A 16706-nucleotide genomic window follows, 5' to 3' on the forward strand; every position below is an offset into this window, starting at 1 on the left:
CAGGCCCCGAGCGCGTGATACGGTGTGTCGGACGTTGCGCCGTGTTGTGATCCAGCGGCGTGTTGTGCTGGATCGCTATCGCGCGATCGTTTTTTGACCAATGCCGAGGCTTATCGCTCGTTTTTGCCTTTTTTGGGCATTGCCTCGAATTCGCGAGCGTTTTCTAGGAAGGAATGCCCGGGAACTCCAGTAGCGAAAAAGCCGTTGAACAAGCGTGTCGGATCCGCGAGAGCTCCGAGTTCAACGGAAAACGAAAAAAAGCGATAATTGCGGCACCGTGCGAGTGCATCGCGAGACCGCGAATTTTCGAAGCGGAGTTTTTGCCGTGCTGGCGAAACTACAAGACATTGTAAATAGTGTAAATAAGTTTTAATTAAAGTGTGTTTTTTTTGTGTATTTTTCTGCCTTGCATTATTGAACTCACGCGAAGTACTCTCACAAAACAGATTGGAAATTTTGACGGAAGTACCGGTGACTACAAGATCTGAGAAGAGCAGATCCGATTGATCCAAGTTACATATCGGTTAACTGACGACCGTGTTAAAATTTTAATTGGCATGCGTCTGAAAGGCAAGGCAGCGGAGTGGCTGCATTCCAAGCCCGAACATATTCGGCTATCGCTCGACGATTTGCTGAAAGAGATGCGAGAAATGTACGACCATCGTCCCTGTAGAGTACAGTTGCGGAGGAAGTTCGAGGAGCGTACCTGGAAGAGAGAGGAAACTTTTCAGCAGTACATGTACGAGAAAATTATTTTGGCTAACCAAGTGCCGATCAGCGAGGACGAGATCATAGATTATATTATCGACGGTATACCAGTAGTAACCTTGAGGAACCAGGCTCGTCTAAACATGTTTACATTGAAGGCAGCATTGATGAAGGCGTTCAAAAAAGTGACGATAAGAGATCGTCAGCTATCGGCGAGCAGCGCGAGAAAAAACGAACAACAGAAGGACGGCGGCGGGGTGCGACGACAACGTTCAACAAAAGAAGACGCTGAGCGAAGATGTTTCAACTGCGGCATGCGGAATCATTTGAGCGCCGATTGCCCGACGAAAGCCGACGGACCGAAATGTTTTCATTGCGGCGAGCGAGGACACATTGCGACGAAATGCGAAAAGCGGCAAAAAACTGTAAGGAATATACAGGACGGTACGCGTGGCGGTAACAAAAACTATGTAAAAACGGTAGAAATTAACGGTCATAAAGTCTCGGCGTTAGTCGACACCGGGAGCAATTTGAGTTTAATGCGTTGCGATAAATATGTAAAATTAGGATCACCTAAATTAAATCAAAAGGAAATTAGATTTCGTGGTATCGGTTCCGATAATATCGCGACACTAGGAAAATTCCATACGGAAATAACTATAGACGGCAATGTATATCCGATGTTAATACGTGTCGTTTCGGACACGCTTTTAACGCATGAGTTAATTATTGGCGCTGACTTCCTAAACACTATCGAAATGACGACGAAAGCGGGCGAAATCGTTATTCGCCAAATGCTTGAATCTTTACACGAAAATGTATTAGATATTTTTCAAATTAATTTAGACTGCGACGAGACCAACGAGGTAGGCGTATCTCACATACCGGAGGAAGAAAATAAAAATTGCGTTAGAGATTTAGTTGCGAATTACCGACCGAATAAAACACACGACGTATATATTAAGATAACTATAATTGTAAATGACGAAGAGCCCGTTTATCAGCGAGCCAGACGACTCGCACCGTCAGAAAAGGAACAAATAATCGCACAGATAACGGAGTGGATGCGCGACGGTATTGTACAGCCATCCTTGTTCGATTACGCGAGTCCCGTTGTGTTAACTAAAAAAAAGAACGGCTCGACTAGATTATGCATTGATTACCGTATGTTGAACAAAAAAATCGTTAAGGATAGGTATCCTATACCTTTAATAGAAGATCAGTTAGATTCGCTTCAAGAGGCACGGATTTTTAGTACGTTGGATCTAAAGAATGGTTTTTTTCACGTTCCGATCGACGAACAGAGTCGTAAATATACCGCATTCATAGTGCCAGACGGTCATTACGAATTTTTACGCGTTCCCTTTGGTCTTTGCAATTCGCCAGCCGTTTTCCAAAAATTTATTAATATAGTCTTCCGAGATCTTATCCGAAATAAAATAGTGTTGGCGTACATGGATGATCTTATCGTACCGTCGTTAGATCGTGAGAGTGGATTGGCAAAGTTGGAAAAGGTATTGAAAGTCGCAAACAAAGCGGGTCTAGAAATTAATTGGCAAAAGTGCAGCTTTTTGAGACACCGGGTAGAATTTTTGGGCCACGTTATAGAGAATGGGCAAGTGTATCCGTCTACGCGCAAGGTAGAGGCCGTACAAAAATTCCCGGAACCGGCAAACGTTAAACAAATACAGAGCTTCTTAGGATTGAGAGGCTACTTCAGAAAATTTATACCGCAGTATTCGATTATCGCCCGACCATTGAGTAATTTGCTGAGAGCTAATGTTGAATTTTCGTTTGGAGAGAAAGAGAGAGAGGCTTTCGTTCGACTTAAAGAAATATTGATTAGTAAACCTGTATTAAATTTATACAAAATAAATGCTAAAACGGAACTTCATACTGACGCGTCTGTGCACGGATACGGTGCAATATTGTTACAAAAAAGCATTGATGATAATGCGTTTCACCCGATTTATTATAATAGTGGTAAAACAACACCGGCTGAACAAAATTACTCAAGTTATGAGCTCGAAGTATTAGCCATAGTAAGGGCATTGAAAAAATTCCGAGTTTACTTGATAGGAATAGCGTTCACGATTATAACGGATTGCCGCGCGTTCACGGCAACGATGCGTAAGAAAGATTTGTGCGTACGGGTAGCAAGATGGGCTCTCTTACTCGAAGAGTTCGATTACAAAATTGTACACCGCCCTGGTAAGAGTATGGGCCATGTCGACGCATTGAGTCGTTATCCGATTACCGAGTGTAACGTTATCGAGAAGCGAACTGACGGACTAACAGCGCAGCTTAGAAAAGCACAGAATGACGATACCAACATAAGAAGAGTTCTAAATCAGGTCAAGCTAGGGAAAAGCGACAGATATGTAATGCGAAGCGATTTGCTTTATAAAGAGATTGACGGCAATCTATGTCTGGTTGTACCAAAATCAATGCAATCACAGATAATCCGACAAGCGTACGAGAGAGGACATTTTTCCGTTTCAAAAACCGAGGCGATTTTGCGAAACAATTACTGGATTCCGAATGCTAAAGCGAAGATAGAGAGTGTAATAAAAAATTGTGTCGCATGTATTCTAGCCGAGAAAAAACAGGGCAAGCAGGAAGGTTTTCTCAACCCGATAGCAAAAGAAGAGGTTCCGTTGCACACTTATCATATTGATCATATCGGTCCTCTTCCTTCTACGAGAAAAAATTATAAGCATATTTTTGTTGTGATAGATGCGTACTCGAAATTCACATGGCTGTATGCCACTAAATCTACAAATGCGTGTGAGGCGTTAGATAAATTAACGAAGCAATCAATTGTATTTGGAAATCCGCGTAGAATTATATCTGACCGTGGAGCAGCTTTCACTTCTAATGATTTTACTGAGTATTGCCGTAAAGAGAAAATTGAACACGTATCAATCACTACCGGAATTCCGAGAACTAATGGACAAGTTGAGCGTATCAACCGCATTTTAATCCCATTACTTACAAAATTGTCTAATTCTAATCGCGAGCAGTGGTATAAATATTTAGATATCGCGCAGCAATGTATTAACACAACGTTAAGCAGTAGTATAGGTACGAATCTGTTTCATTTATTTTTTGGTGTGCAAGCGCGACTGCGAGATAATCCCGAGGTGAGACAATTGTTAGAGAAAGAATGTATCGAAGCATTCCAGGATGAGCGAGATGAATTGCGGCGACAAGCGAGCGAGCGTATCGAAAAAATTCAGCGCGAAAATAAACACAAATACGACAAGAAAAGAAAGGCAGCGACTAAATATGTAGAAGGCGACTTGGTTGCAATTAAGCGTACGCAACAGGGACCCGGTTTGAAATTGGCAAACAAGTTTTTAGGGCCCTATCGAGTGATACAAGTCCTGCGAAACGATCGATATGTGGTGCAGCGCGAAGGCGATCACGAGGGTCCGTTTAGTACCTCAACAGCAGCAGATCATATGAATCCTTGGGCACATAGTGATTCCGAGATCGATGAGGATATTGTAGGCGATAATTAATATTCGAGGGCAAATATTACGGCAGAATGGGAGAGTGTAGTATATAAGATTTTGCATATGTTTTTGAATTTAATTTTTGTCATAACCGCGGCACCGATCGCATACAGGTTACCGATAACAGCATAATCGACAGAGTTATCGACAGCGCTTTTTAATAATACGTAAGACAGCCACTCGTGGCGGAAGGTTTAGTTTCCGATTAGTTTTCGTTTTTAGAGAAGCAACGTTGCGAAACGGGCGCGAACAGGCTTAGTCCCGGTACGGAAATCGTAGCAAGCAGTAAAACGCGTAAAGTATTTGTGAGCCAAAGAGTGATAATAAAGAGAGACATTATTATTACTTGTTAATCACGAGTTTCCCTAACCCGCGAAACTCTGATCCCACACATTTATATGCAATTCGATGTATTTAAAAATAATAAAATATAAAACTGCATACTGCATACTGCATACTACATACTACATACTGCATACTGCGTACATGTGTACTGTATACTGCGTACATGTGTACTGTATACCTTAACGCAATCTATAATACATCTGATACATCTGAAATACATATATAATTATAGAGGTATGCGATAATGACCCCATGGTAGGGTGTTGGTCGAGTCTGGCTCGAGATATCGCTTGTCGTCGTACGGACTCAAAGCGATCTTTGTCTCGGATACGGTGTACACTTGATGCAATTTTGATCTTACGCACGATTGGTCGCGAGTCATAGCGATCTCGTTCTCGAGACACTTCACATAATCGTCGAACGTTATAGTTCGCGCCACGACTCCACTCTTTACACCCTTTGCTTTTTTAGTGTCACTCTTACCGTCCACCTTAATCGCGTACATTTTCTGAGTCCTACAAACTCTGTAACGATCGCACCGTTGCACTCATCTTTCATTAAACCCGGTATTTTTTTGTTCGCGAGAGGCATACCGTACGCGTTATCAGGTGGATAGTCGCTCGTGTCGAACCGCGCGATATCACGCTTCATCATCTCGTATACATCCTCACACTGGACGCTGTACACGAGACTGTCCGTGTCGGTATACATGACGCTACATTTGTCTCCAAAAGTTGGTAACATGTACTCGTGATGAAACTCGTACAAGCACACCTTAGATATGTCGAGTATGGACATACCAACGTATATCGGCTTAGTGAATTTTACCTCGAGTTTACGCAATTCCACAGCCACCAAATTTTCCGCGAATACACTTCTGCTGTGAAAATTAGGTTTGGCGATCATCGCTTCCACACCGTACCGTCCGTCCCACTGCGAAAGCAATCTAACATCGACGCGATTTCGTACGTTCTCCATCGTTTTACCGAACACCGCGTTGTTCATCAGTTTAAACAAATTTTTCTTGAAATCATTGGTCGCGCGAGTTCGATGTCGCGTGTTGAGCTCGATGTAATCACGCAACCATGCTGACTGAGTGAATCGCAGCGCGCGGTAAACCTTGGTGACGCGAAGACCGTGACACGTGCACAGCTGCAGATTGCGATAGTGTATGACGTATCGCTTCTTGTCGTACAGCGTAGCCAAAAGTTTTGTATCATGTTTCGCCCCCGGTGGTTTCTCTCGCGTGGGACAGAACGGCAGATCAGAGTGCATGTCGTGCACGCTTGCAAGATACTTGAGATCCACCTCGAGAATATAACCCGTGGGCGAGTCCACGGCAATCGCGTCTACTTCGAGGTTCGCGAGTTCTTCGTCGTCGACCCATTCAAAATCCGCGTATGGTAACGGCTGACACACAGCCCAACTGTACAAGTTGTTTACATCGTAATACACGATGTACGACGAAGGTTTCGACGAGTCGTTCCCCGACCGCATGTATCTGTTATTAGCTCGCGCGTATCTGTTGGAGCATTGACTGAGACCGCCGCGTATACCGCGTTCGATGAACATCACCATATCGATGTTAGTCAACAGTTCGAAATTAATACGCGTATGCTTGAGCATCGCGTCCCACGTGAAACCGGGTAAGGTGTAGTAGAGCGCGGGATCGAGTCCGTAACTCTCGACGCATCTATCGCGAAAATTTTCAAATACGTCGGCCAATAACAGTACATCGGTCTTGAGGTACAGATCGCTGTACTCGCCTAGAGTTTGAATAGAGAATTGCTGCCATACGGTCTCGGCGTGCGCGTAATCTGTTTTACTCACCGTGTCACCGGTCAGCGAGCTGAAGAACGATTTGCGCGACGGTAGGCTCGACTCATCCAATCTTTCGACGCTGTTGACGTACTCGTACGGAAATATACCTTTTCGTGTCAAGAGATCGAAATTTTTCTCTGAAAGTTTTGCAAATTCAGCGCGCAAGATTCGCATTTTATCCTTAATAAGTAAAGACGATAATTTGTCGAGGCTAGCGTTCAAAAATTTGTACGAATCTATGAAGCGCAATTTTATCGCAGTTCGCAAGTCCTGTCCCTTAGCTGTATCGTTCACGTGTTTCGTAAGAGAGATGTATTTCTCCTTTGTTATCGGCAACAAATCGACTTTACCCTCATACGCAGTGGTGATTTCCTTTATAACAAAGTGTGCGTCGTAGCCTGACAAATTATGAAACACGACGGGGATGTAACGCGTGTCGCGGTATTGCAAGTTACATTTTGAGTGCGCGGGACCTCTATACCGACCGGTCATATGACAATAATCGCGCACACGCTTCTTGTCCACCGCAAACGGACTTTCACACACGTGGCAGACTGTCGCGTTCTCATACTCCTCACGCTCCGCATTCGACAACGTCTCCATCGGGACGGTTTTCAACATTATAGTTTTTACGCGATGAGCCAGTTTCACTAATTGCTCAACGAACCACTCGATGTAATCGAATTCGCGATGATATTCATATCTTGACAGCGACTCGTCGAACGAGCATCGCACGTAGTATCCCACGCTGAATACTTCATGACGTTGGTAGTTAAACGTCGTTTACTTCGGCGACGATGGTGGATCTATCTTTCGCAGCACGCACTCCAGATCGGCGTATACGATGAACGGTACGCGCTCCTTGTTGTCGTGGTTGGAAAAGCTGAGCCATTTGTCGTTCTCGCTAGGTAGTCGTATAGCGCAGTTGTTTAAAGTTCCACAATCCACGATATGAACCTTAAATTTCTCGCTCGAACTGAAGTAATGAAGATACTTAAAATAAAATATTATTAAAAAATATATTTAAAAAGAAAAAAATTAATGAAATATTCAAAACTATACGTACCGATCACAAATGTATTTACGATGCTCGCGTCCGCTTAGTTGTGAGCTGACAAGACGTGATAGATTACTGATACACGCAAATGGTCCTATTTCCTGGTCATCGTTGTCATCGTCGCGTTGTACGTACAATAAATTTACGTGTTTCTTTTTCTTCTCGTTAGTGAGGTGTACAGGTAGAACGTTAATTTCTTTTCCACATCTTTCAGTGGCGTACACATTGATTGAGATATCGTTTAATTGTTCGAGTCTCGCAACGTCTTTAAAAGTCGCGGGAATCTGTACACCCTTGACGTTCAACACCGTTGTGTAATGCGGGTACGACGATTTCCGATTCACGTTCTGCTTCGCGGGATACAGAGCTGCCACTACTGACCACGCGAGACACTTGTCATCCATCGACTTTACACATATCACCGCTTTTTTAGCGGCTAACTTCCGTGACAATGTAACGTAGCATCCCGCGCGCATCGGATTGTACTTATTTACGTTGATTATCAAGTTCAAAATTCGCGACAACGCCCATCTGCTGTCACGCTCCTAAAACTCCTTTAGAGAAGCCAGCGTGGGTTCGACAACGTGTAGCCGGTACTACTCGCGCACATCCGTTTCTTGAAAAATCTCACAGTTTTTCGTGGTTATACTTTTGTTGGCGCGTTTGTCCCCGGCCGTAAACTCACCATTGAACGCAGTATTCACTTTTACACAATTGTTTTTAAGCATGATGTCTCGTATGCGCTCGTATACCACGTTACCGGCATCCTCCAGGAATCGCAGCAGCTCAATATAGTTTGTGTTTATCACCACACCCGTTGCAATACGACTTTTGAACGCGGTCTCGATCTCACGCCAATCGAGTTCATTAGTCGTTTTGTCACCATCACCGTCGGCAGCACTAGTGCTCGCGTACTCACCACCCTGGTGCACGTAATGTTCGTATAAATGTTTCTTGGCACCCAGGAGTCGCGCGATACTCGCCACCGTGGATTGCGCGCACCCGATGGATACGCGCGCTCGCTTAGCGCAGCTACGTTCCTCGAGCTGATTTACTAGCTCGTCGCATCTTTCAGCACAAGTGAAAAATTCTACCAAGGTAGTCACGGTGTTAGCCTGCAACAGGAGTTGACGCTCTTCCTCGAGGAGACTTCGATCCATTTTTATGTTTATCATACGTCTCGCGCACTCAAAAGTTGAAAGACAACAACAGTAGCAATAAGTACGACAAAGACAACGACATTAGCGATAAATAAGGCATTAGCAATAAATACAACAAAACAACAACATTAGCGATAAATACAACAAAAAACAACGACATAAGCAAGACAACATTAGCGATAAATACAACAAAATAAAAAAAAACCTACATTAGCAATTAACGCGAATGTAAAATCGAAGTACATTGCTCGCTCACGCAGTTGTGCACACCGGGCACATATCACACGAAATTATAACAAACGTTGCGGCTTTGCAATTCGAGCACCACGTACCGTAGAGACTGTCATAGGATCCTACAACGTGTTTGCGAATCTTGAAGATGGGGTCATATAAATCGTATTGCATCGATATCAAACAAGAAGCGCACACGTTGTATCCTCGCTCGTCACCGTAATAAAAATATATAGCACAAAATTTCGTACGCGGAGTAATCGCGCTTAAATTCCGCAAATTGACCGTTTTCCGCGTAGTATTTTCAACCGTTTCGTCGTCGTCGGTGTTGCAGGCACTATCCTCCGACAAGGGATGAATCTCATCGATTTCTTCATCAACTTCAATTTCTTCATCAACTTCGATTTCTTTGTTGTTTATTTCGTACATAGTCGTCGATCGCTCAATCACTAATGAGATTCACGCATTGTGACAAAAGAGGTATAACGAGTGCGTTATATCCTACCCCCTACTACCAATTAATCATGTGATTTCATTTCTTACCCTCTCTCAAATTATATTGAGTCATTTACTAATATTCACGGTATTAATAACCGTTAGTAAAAAACCGTTAGCTTATCTCTTTCAGATAAAAAATTCGGTTACCCTCGTCTAAAATTATTTTACAAACTTTTACTTCTTGGAATTAAAAACGTTGACTTATTTCTTTCGGACAAAAGAAATGTACACCCATCGAATAGCAACTACCCTCTGTTTTGCAGAATCTTTGCGTTTAGCCGCACAGCCTTTGTTCTCTGCGTAGTCTATTTTATAAATGAGGGTTGAAGCGAGTGCAAATATGTTTAGGGCAAAGTGAGTGAGAACGAGAATGATAATTTTTATCTCTATAAACATGAAAACAATTTGGATCAAGATGAATCCTTCAACCGTCGAGCAGTCAGTTCCTTGCAACCACTCATCAGTAATTGATCGTCATCGTTTGTCATCGTTTGTCACCAAAAATTGTAAGTATATATTCTTATATATTCTTAAATATTTTTTTAATATCTTTTTTAAAAACCATTTAATACATAAAAAATTTCTAATTTTATACTTTTTCAATTTTTTAATTTCTTTTTTCAGATGATTTTTAACATCGACGTAAGACAACTGTCCACTTGGCCGATTGAGGTACGCGTGGTACGCGTACAGTCACCAACAATGTTTTGGATGAAATTAGTCAACGACGAAGCAGCTCATAAGGAGATGATGGAACGAATGGCCTTACGCGTGAAATTTGCAGCACCTCAACTGATACTGTCACCGAATGAAATAATAATAGAAACTCTCGTTGCCATCCGCGAAGGTACAAAATGGCAAAGAGGGATCGTCGAGTACGTCGGTGCTACTTCGATTACTGTATTTCTTCGCGACTGGGCTCGCACAACTGAAAGAATGCCGCATGAATGTTTACGACTAAAGAGCCAATTCCACGGAATGAGGTGGCAGGCAATACCATGTGTTTTAAATGGAATCTTGCCTCTGTGAGCTCAGGTATGGATGGAGCAGGAGGTTGTGCACGCAAAAATCATCATGGAAAAAGCGCGGGGATGGATCATCATCAATGATGTTCTCAGTGACAATGCTGCACTTGTTTCATACCTCAGAGGCGGACAAACGGAAAACGTGCCTATGATAGATGTATCTACATTATTTATACAAATAGGTATTGCAAAAAAAATTTTAATGGGATAAAACGCCGACTGAATCAGGTGCACCGCGAACACAGTGAAAAAACAATATCGTAATGTGCTGCGTGAAATAAAAAAAATGTGGTGATATAAAAGAGCCTTAGGTTCGTTCATTCGTATATCCGCTTCTAACAATGAGCGCATTTACGAACACACTTATAAAAGCAAATATAAACGCAGCGCGTGATTTTTTCTCACTGTTCACTCGTCAATCGGAGAGTGTAGACTCTACGGATGAAATCGCTAATATTGTTTTTTAAATGCTAATGTTGTTTTTTGAATTTTTGCTCTTTGTTGTTTTTGCTTTTTGTTGTTCTTTTGTGCTCTTGTTGTTCTTTTGTGCTCTTGTTGTTTTTTCATCTTTAAAAATATTTTAAACATTGTTCACCATCATTACCACCCATCATCATCACCAATGAGTTGTCGGGATTATTTAATCAGAGTATGTTTAAAAGCGGATTGCAAAATGTATCATGAAATCCGGCGGTGCACAAAAACATCGTGTTTAGCTGGTTGTTCGTGCAAATTCGTCCACCTCACACAAGATGAGGTGGACGATGTTAACAACTTTGTGCGGCCGATGACAAACAGGGTGTATCGTGAAGTAAAACGCGTAGCATTCTTACTACGCAAAACATACCCAAAAAAAAACACGACCACACACATGCACAAAACTGTTGGTGGGAGAATGCGTGTGGGAGTGCATCTCGTGTAAAAATGAACACTTTCAAAGTAAGTTTTTTTCTATTTAAAAATAATTTTTTTTTTTTTTTAATTATTATTTTTATAATTTTATAATTTTTTTCATTTACAGAGGATCAAATACCAAGATGTAATTTTTGTATGGTGCAACATGCTACCGGAATACAGGGTCTAATGTGTAGGCATACATTTTGCACACCGTGCATAAATGAACTACCATTCACTTTGTTTGGCCATATACCCGCATTTCTCTGCACGGTGTGCAAAGTATTTAAGATGCAAATAAGTTTATGTAAGTACATACTTTTTTATTTTATATTTTTAAATATCTTGTAATAAAACATTTTTTTTTGTTTCAGATCACGATTAAAAAAAACGTCAAATAGTTGTAAGTTTTAGTTGTAAGTTTTAGTTGTACGTTTTTTTAGTTTTTAACTAACTTTTTTAGTTTTTTAAGTATATATGTAAAATTTTTTTAATTTTTTTTATATGTAAAAAATTTTTTTAGTTTTTAATTTTATTTTATATTAGAAGATTAAAACATATTTTTTTAGTTTGTAAGTTTTAGTTAATTTTTTAATTATAAAAATTTAGTTTTAATTTATATTAGAAAAAGTTATAGATATGTTTTTAGATTATAAGTTTAGTTTTTAATTATATACGTATACAGGATGTCCCAAACAATGTGTCACTCCCAAAAACTATGGGTAGAAAATTGAAATCTAAGACAAAAAGTCAAATGCAATTTTTAAAAATTCTCAATAGTTTTCGAGAAAAAAATTAAAATATATAAAATGTATAGACGTAAGAGTGACAAGGAAGCTGCGCGTGAGTGAGCGCGACAGGCGAATGATTAGAAATGGCACCGTCGTTTGTCTCGCTCACTCACGCGCAGCTTCCTTGTCACTCTTACGTCTATATATTTTATATATTTTAATTTTTTTCTCGAAAACTATTGAGAATTTTTAAAAATTGCATTTGACTTTTCGTCTTAGATTTCAATTTTCTACCCATAGTTTTTGGGAGTGACACATTGCTTGGGACACCCTGTATAAAAAGAAAAAAAATAATTTTATTTTTACAAAAAATTAATTTTATTTTTATAAAAAAAGAACATTTAATTTTTATTAATGAAAAATGTATTTATTCTTAATTCAAGTTTTTTTTTTTAAACAAAAAAATATTATTAAAATATATAAAACTTATCAAATCTAATTATCGCAAAAATATAAAACTTATATACTAAAACTTATATACTAAAACGTAGTGGATACATTAACTTATATACTAAAACGCAATGTTATATTAACTTATATACTATAACATATTATACTTATCTTATATTAAAAAACGCAATATATTACAATAAAAAATATATATGACAATAAAAAAATATACGACAATAAAAAATAATACTAACATGAGTATGGTTGATTCAGTTGATCTCCAGATGTTTTTCAACATATATTTATTTAATCTTACAATTAATTAACAATGTTTAACTTTGTAATTCTCTAAGCGGCGCCTTTTTGGCTGGGCGCCTATTCAAAATGCCGAAGACCTTAGTCTTGTCGGCGTTCTCTGTAGCTCAGATGTGGTTTAGTAAGTGTGACCAGGATCGGTCCCCACTTGTCGTCTCCGGGGTACTTGATTGGGAAGATCTCTGCTCTCTGTGTCGTTCCGCTGAACTCTGCTCCTTCTATCTGCGTTGCTTTGCTGATCTCTGCTCCTTCTGTCTGCGTTGCTTTGCTGATCTCTGCTCCTTCTGTCTGCGTTGCTTTGCTGATCTCTGCTCCCTCTGTCTGCGATGCTTTGCTGATCTCTGCTCCTTCTGTCTGTACCTCTGCTTCAGCCTTTGGTGTTTCAGCCTGGACTGCTGCCTCAGCTGTGGTTGCCTCGGCTTGACTTTCCTCCTGTTGAGTCCTCGGGATGTCTATAGGGATGAGTCTCCAGGGGAAGAATTCTACTCCTTTGTCCAGCCCTCTTTTCGGTAAGATCTTCACTTTCCCTCGGAAGTCCTCGATGCTTAGGATCCTGGGACGGTTCTCCTTCTCGCTCTCCGGGGATGATGGTAAGAAAGCTGGAGTTATTATCCTCTTTGCTCTCTTCCCTCTCCGCACTCTTTTATAAGAGATCTCGCTCATCGGATTACAACACTTTTTGCCTTGGGTGCTTCCGTATGTTAGGCGCACACCTCGGCAGGTTACAACACTTTTTGGCCTCTGACCACTATTACCAGAGTGGATCATCAGCAGCTTTGACCGGTCAACTGGTCCGGTATATGACCAGTTGGCTGGCCATTTTTACTGTCGAGAATTGAATTTGCCTCCAATCCACCTAGCGGAGTGGAGGCAAACCCCCCTCGATGACAGCTCAAACTGTCATAGTCGATAGGTTATAAAGTTAACCTATGCTGTAGCAGACGACGCATTATGTTGCGTTCACAAATGCGTCGACCGCTACAATGAGAAATTTAAAAACAACATTGATACAAAACATTATAAGCGTAAAAACAAAACAAAAAAACAAAAAATCAAAAGCGTGAAAAAACACAAAAAACAAAAGAGTGAAAAAACATCAAAAGCGTGAAAAACAACAAAAGCATTAAACATAACTGTCAAAAAACAACATTAGCCTTAATCTTAATCTTAATCTTAATGCAATTGTTCATAACTGCCGATGGACCGACATATCGGGCACACCATTGTTAGGATGTTACAGTTTTGTGGAAGCCCCTCACATTTCAATGCACAGGTGTTGCAAAATATGTGTCCACAATTTGCTGCACCAAATGTGTCTTTCACTATAGTTTCGCAGCACACCACACAGTCTAACACGTCCCGGTGCCCGATATGCCGAACATTGGTCATTCTTATAGTCTCCGCAAATGTTCATGTTTTTGTAAAGTACGCCCGATCTCGTATCTTAGCTGATCCGTCACCACGCCAGTGGTTTCGTAACGAGCTTGTGCCACGCTCGTTACATGGAGAAATTTGCACTGCGCGATTGTACACTTGGTATTTTGGTATTTAAAACAATACCTATAATTGTGCACAAGCTTGCAGGTTGCATTATTACAGCATCCTTTTCTGTAATTGGCACACATCTGCTGCTTTGCTAAAAAATAAAAAAAATAAAAATAATATATACAGGGTGTCCCAAACAATGTGTCACTCCCAAAAACTATGGGTAGAAAATTGAAATCTAAGACGAAAAGTCAAATGCAATTTTTAAAAATTCTCAATAGTTTTCGAGAAAAAAATTAAAATATATAAAATATATAGACGTAAGAGTGACAAGGAAGCTGCGCGTGAGTGAGCGAGACAAACGACGGTGCCATTTCTAATCATTCGCCTGTCGCGCTCACTCACGCGCAGCTTCCTTGTCACTCTTACGTCTATACATTTTATATATTTTAATTTTTTTCTCGAAAACTATTGAGAATTTTTAAAAATTGCATTTGACTTTTTGTCTTAGATTTCAATTTTCTACCCATAGTTTTTGGGAGTGACACATTGTTTGGGACACCCTGTAGAATTAAAAAATGATATACAATACATTTATAAATAATATTAAAGTACTTACATTGTTGTCCAAAATAAGACATTTTTCTTTTTTAAATTTCTGCTTTTTTTTCTTACAAACTTCTTCCTCAAAAAACTTCTTCTTTCTCAAAAACTTCTTCTTAATTGAAAGACTCGTACGAGACTGAGACATGGTCACATCATCCATGCGCTCGCATCATCGTTGAACACTGAAAAAGGGCAACGGACCAATGATAAAACTAAAACGCAATATAAAAGATCCAGTGACAAAAAAAAGACGCAAAAGATTTTCATTATATAGGCATGTGTATCTAGCGATAACATCTTGAAACGATTTCTAACGGGTGTGAGTGAGAGCGTGAAAGAGTGAGAGCGCGAAAAGAATGTGAGCGTGAACGACACTTGAACGCGATACCGGGAGTTGCGCATGAGTATCAGTCACGAGCGGACATGTTATAACCTAGCGGCGTATTAGCTCCACGTGGTTATTCCTTCAGTTATATTTAGGCGGTGCTTTTTTCCATAGTTTGGCTTGAGACTTCAGTATTCAGTTCCACGCTTTATATTGGTGCAATAATTTACGCCGGTTATCCCGGCTTATTCCCGAGCATGGATGACGAGTGTCGCATCGCGGACACGGAGGACGAGGGTAGCGGGAACGTCGCCCCGTCTTTTTCTACTTCCCTTCTCTCTAATTCAGACAGTATTTGCGACTCGTCTCTCTGTACGCCTACGCAGGGAAATAAAAGTGTGTCTCTCAACGAGTTCACGGATTTCTGCAATCGACATAGTCAGATATTCAACGATTCGACAGAAAAAGCGAATCCATCCCCCCTTCAAACTTCAACTGCTTCCCGCGTGATGGAACTTTCCGAGGACTCAGCGGCAGCACAAAAACTTACAGATAAGCTTTTTTCTTCTTCTACTAACTCTCTTTCCAATTCTGCCTCAGATCGTAAGAGATCAATCGATTCTATTAATAATAATAATAAGTCTAGTCTTAATTATAATGTTTCTAAAAAGCATGCTCAGGCTTCTAAAAATTCTTCCCTTCCGGCGCTTCCCTCTTCCTCTCAATCTGGTAGATCTAGTTTCCCCTCTGTTCAATATTCTAACATTGACTGAGCTCCTTACTATGTGATGATTATTCCGTCCAATAATTCAAACTCTGATAAAGGTAGCAATAATCTACACCCTCTTATGGTTGCTAGAACAATCAATAACCTCTTTAAGATAGATATCAAAGAATGCAAGAAAGTTGGTTTCGGTAAAATACTTGTTGAATTTAAAGATTTTAATGCTGCCAACAAAATTGTTGATTGTGCAGACTTGTTAAACTATAATCTTAAAGCTTTTATACCATCATATAAACTTTCACGATGTGGCATTGTCAAAGATGTTCCACAAGACCTCTCTATTAATGATATTTTGGAATCAGTTTGCTCAGATATAAAGATCCTGGAAATACACAGGCTGAATCGTAGAATTAGGGACGAGAATGGTACCAAGTACGTCCCTTCTAGAAATTTATGTATACGATTTAAAGGTCAATCTCTACCTAAAAGAAAACTATTTTTAAAATGTTTCACAATGTTTCGCCCTATATTACCAAAACTAAAATATGTTACTCATGTTTCCGGATAGGGCATGTTAGCAAGTTTTGCAAGAGCAAGCCAAGATGCTTGTATTGTGGGGAATCTGCTCACGATAAAGATAACCCCTGTAAATTTATAAATAGTAAGCCATCCGCTATGGGGCGGCCAACGCAAGTCTCCCACGGATGATCATCTAGCCTTTGCCTTAGAAGAAGCCGATCTTCATTTATTGAACGACTCGGCACACACTCACATTAGTTATAATACTCAATCTTCTTCTCTCATCGATCTCTC

General features: G+C 40.4%; 1 protein-coding gene across 1 annotated transcript; it reads right to left on the reverse strand.

Annotated features, from left to right (window-relative positions):
- Positions 1–4797: 4797 nt before the first annotated feature.
- LOC139110894 (uncharacterized) lies at positions 4798–7013 on the reverse strand. The gene is made up of 3 exons (XM_070670855.1): positions 6288–7013; positions 5494–5981; positions 4798–5095 (listed from the first exon to the last, which is right to left on the reverse strand). The coding sequence occupies exons 1-3, from the start codon at positions 7011–7013 to the stop codon at positions 4798–4800; spliced, it is 1512 nt and encodes a 503-aa protein (XP_070526956.1).
- Positions 7014–16706: the final 9693 nt, after the last annotated feature.

This window comes from Cardiocondyla obscurior, linkage group LG22, assembly GCF_019399895.1.
Source record: "Cardiocondyla obscurior isolate alpha-2009 linkage group LG22, Cobs3.1, whole genome shotgun sequence".
Lineage (NCBI taxonomy): Eukaryota > Metazoa > Arthropoda > Insecta > Hymenoptera > Formicidae > Cardiocondyla > Cardiocondyla obscurior.

Coding starts and splice junctions, on each gene's coding strand:
- LOC139110894 (XM_070670855.1), bottom strand. CDS start 7,013: ATGTTGAAAACCGTCCCGATGGAGACGTTGTCGAATGCGGAGCGTGAG. Junction 5,982..6,287: donor ATGTACTGTTATTGGCCGAC/GTATTTGAAAAT, acceptor GCTGTGTGTCAG/CCGTTACCATACGCGGATTT. Junction 5,096..5,493: donor CTTTCGCAGTGGGACGGACG/GTACGGTGTGGA, acceptor CGATCGTTACAG/AGTTTGTAGGACTCAGAAAA.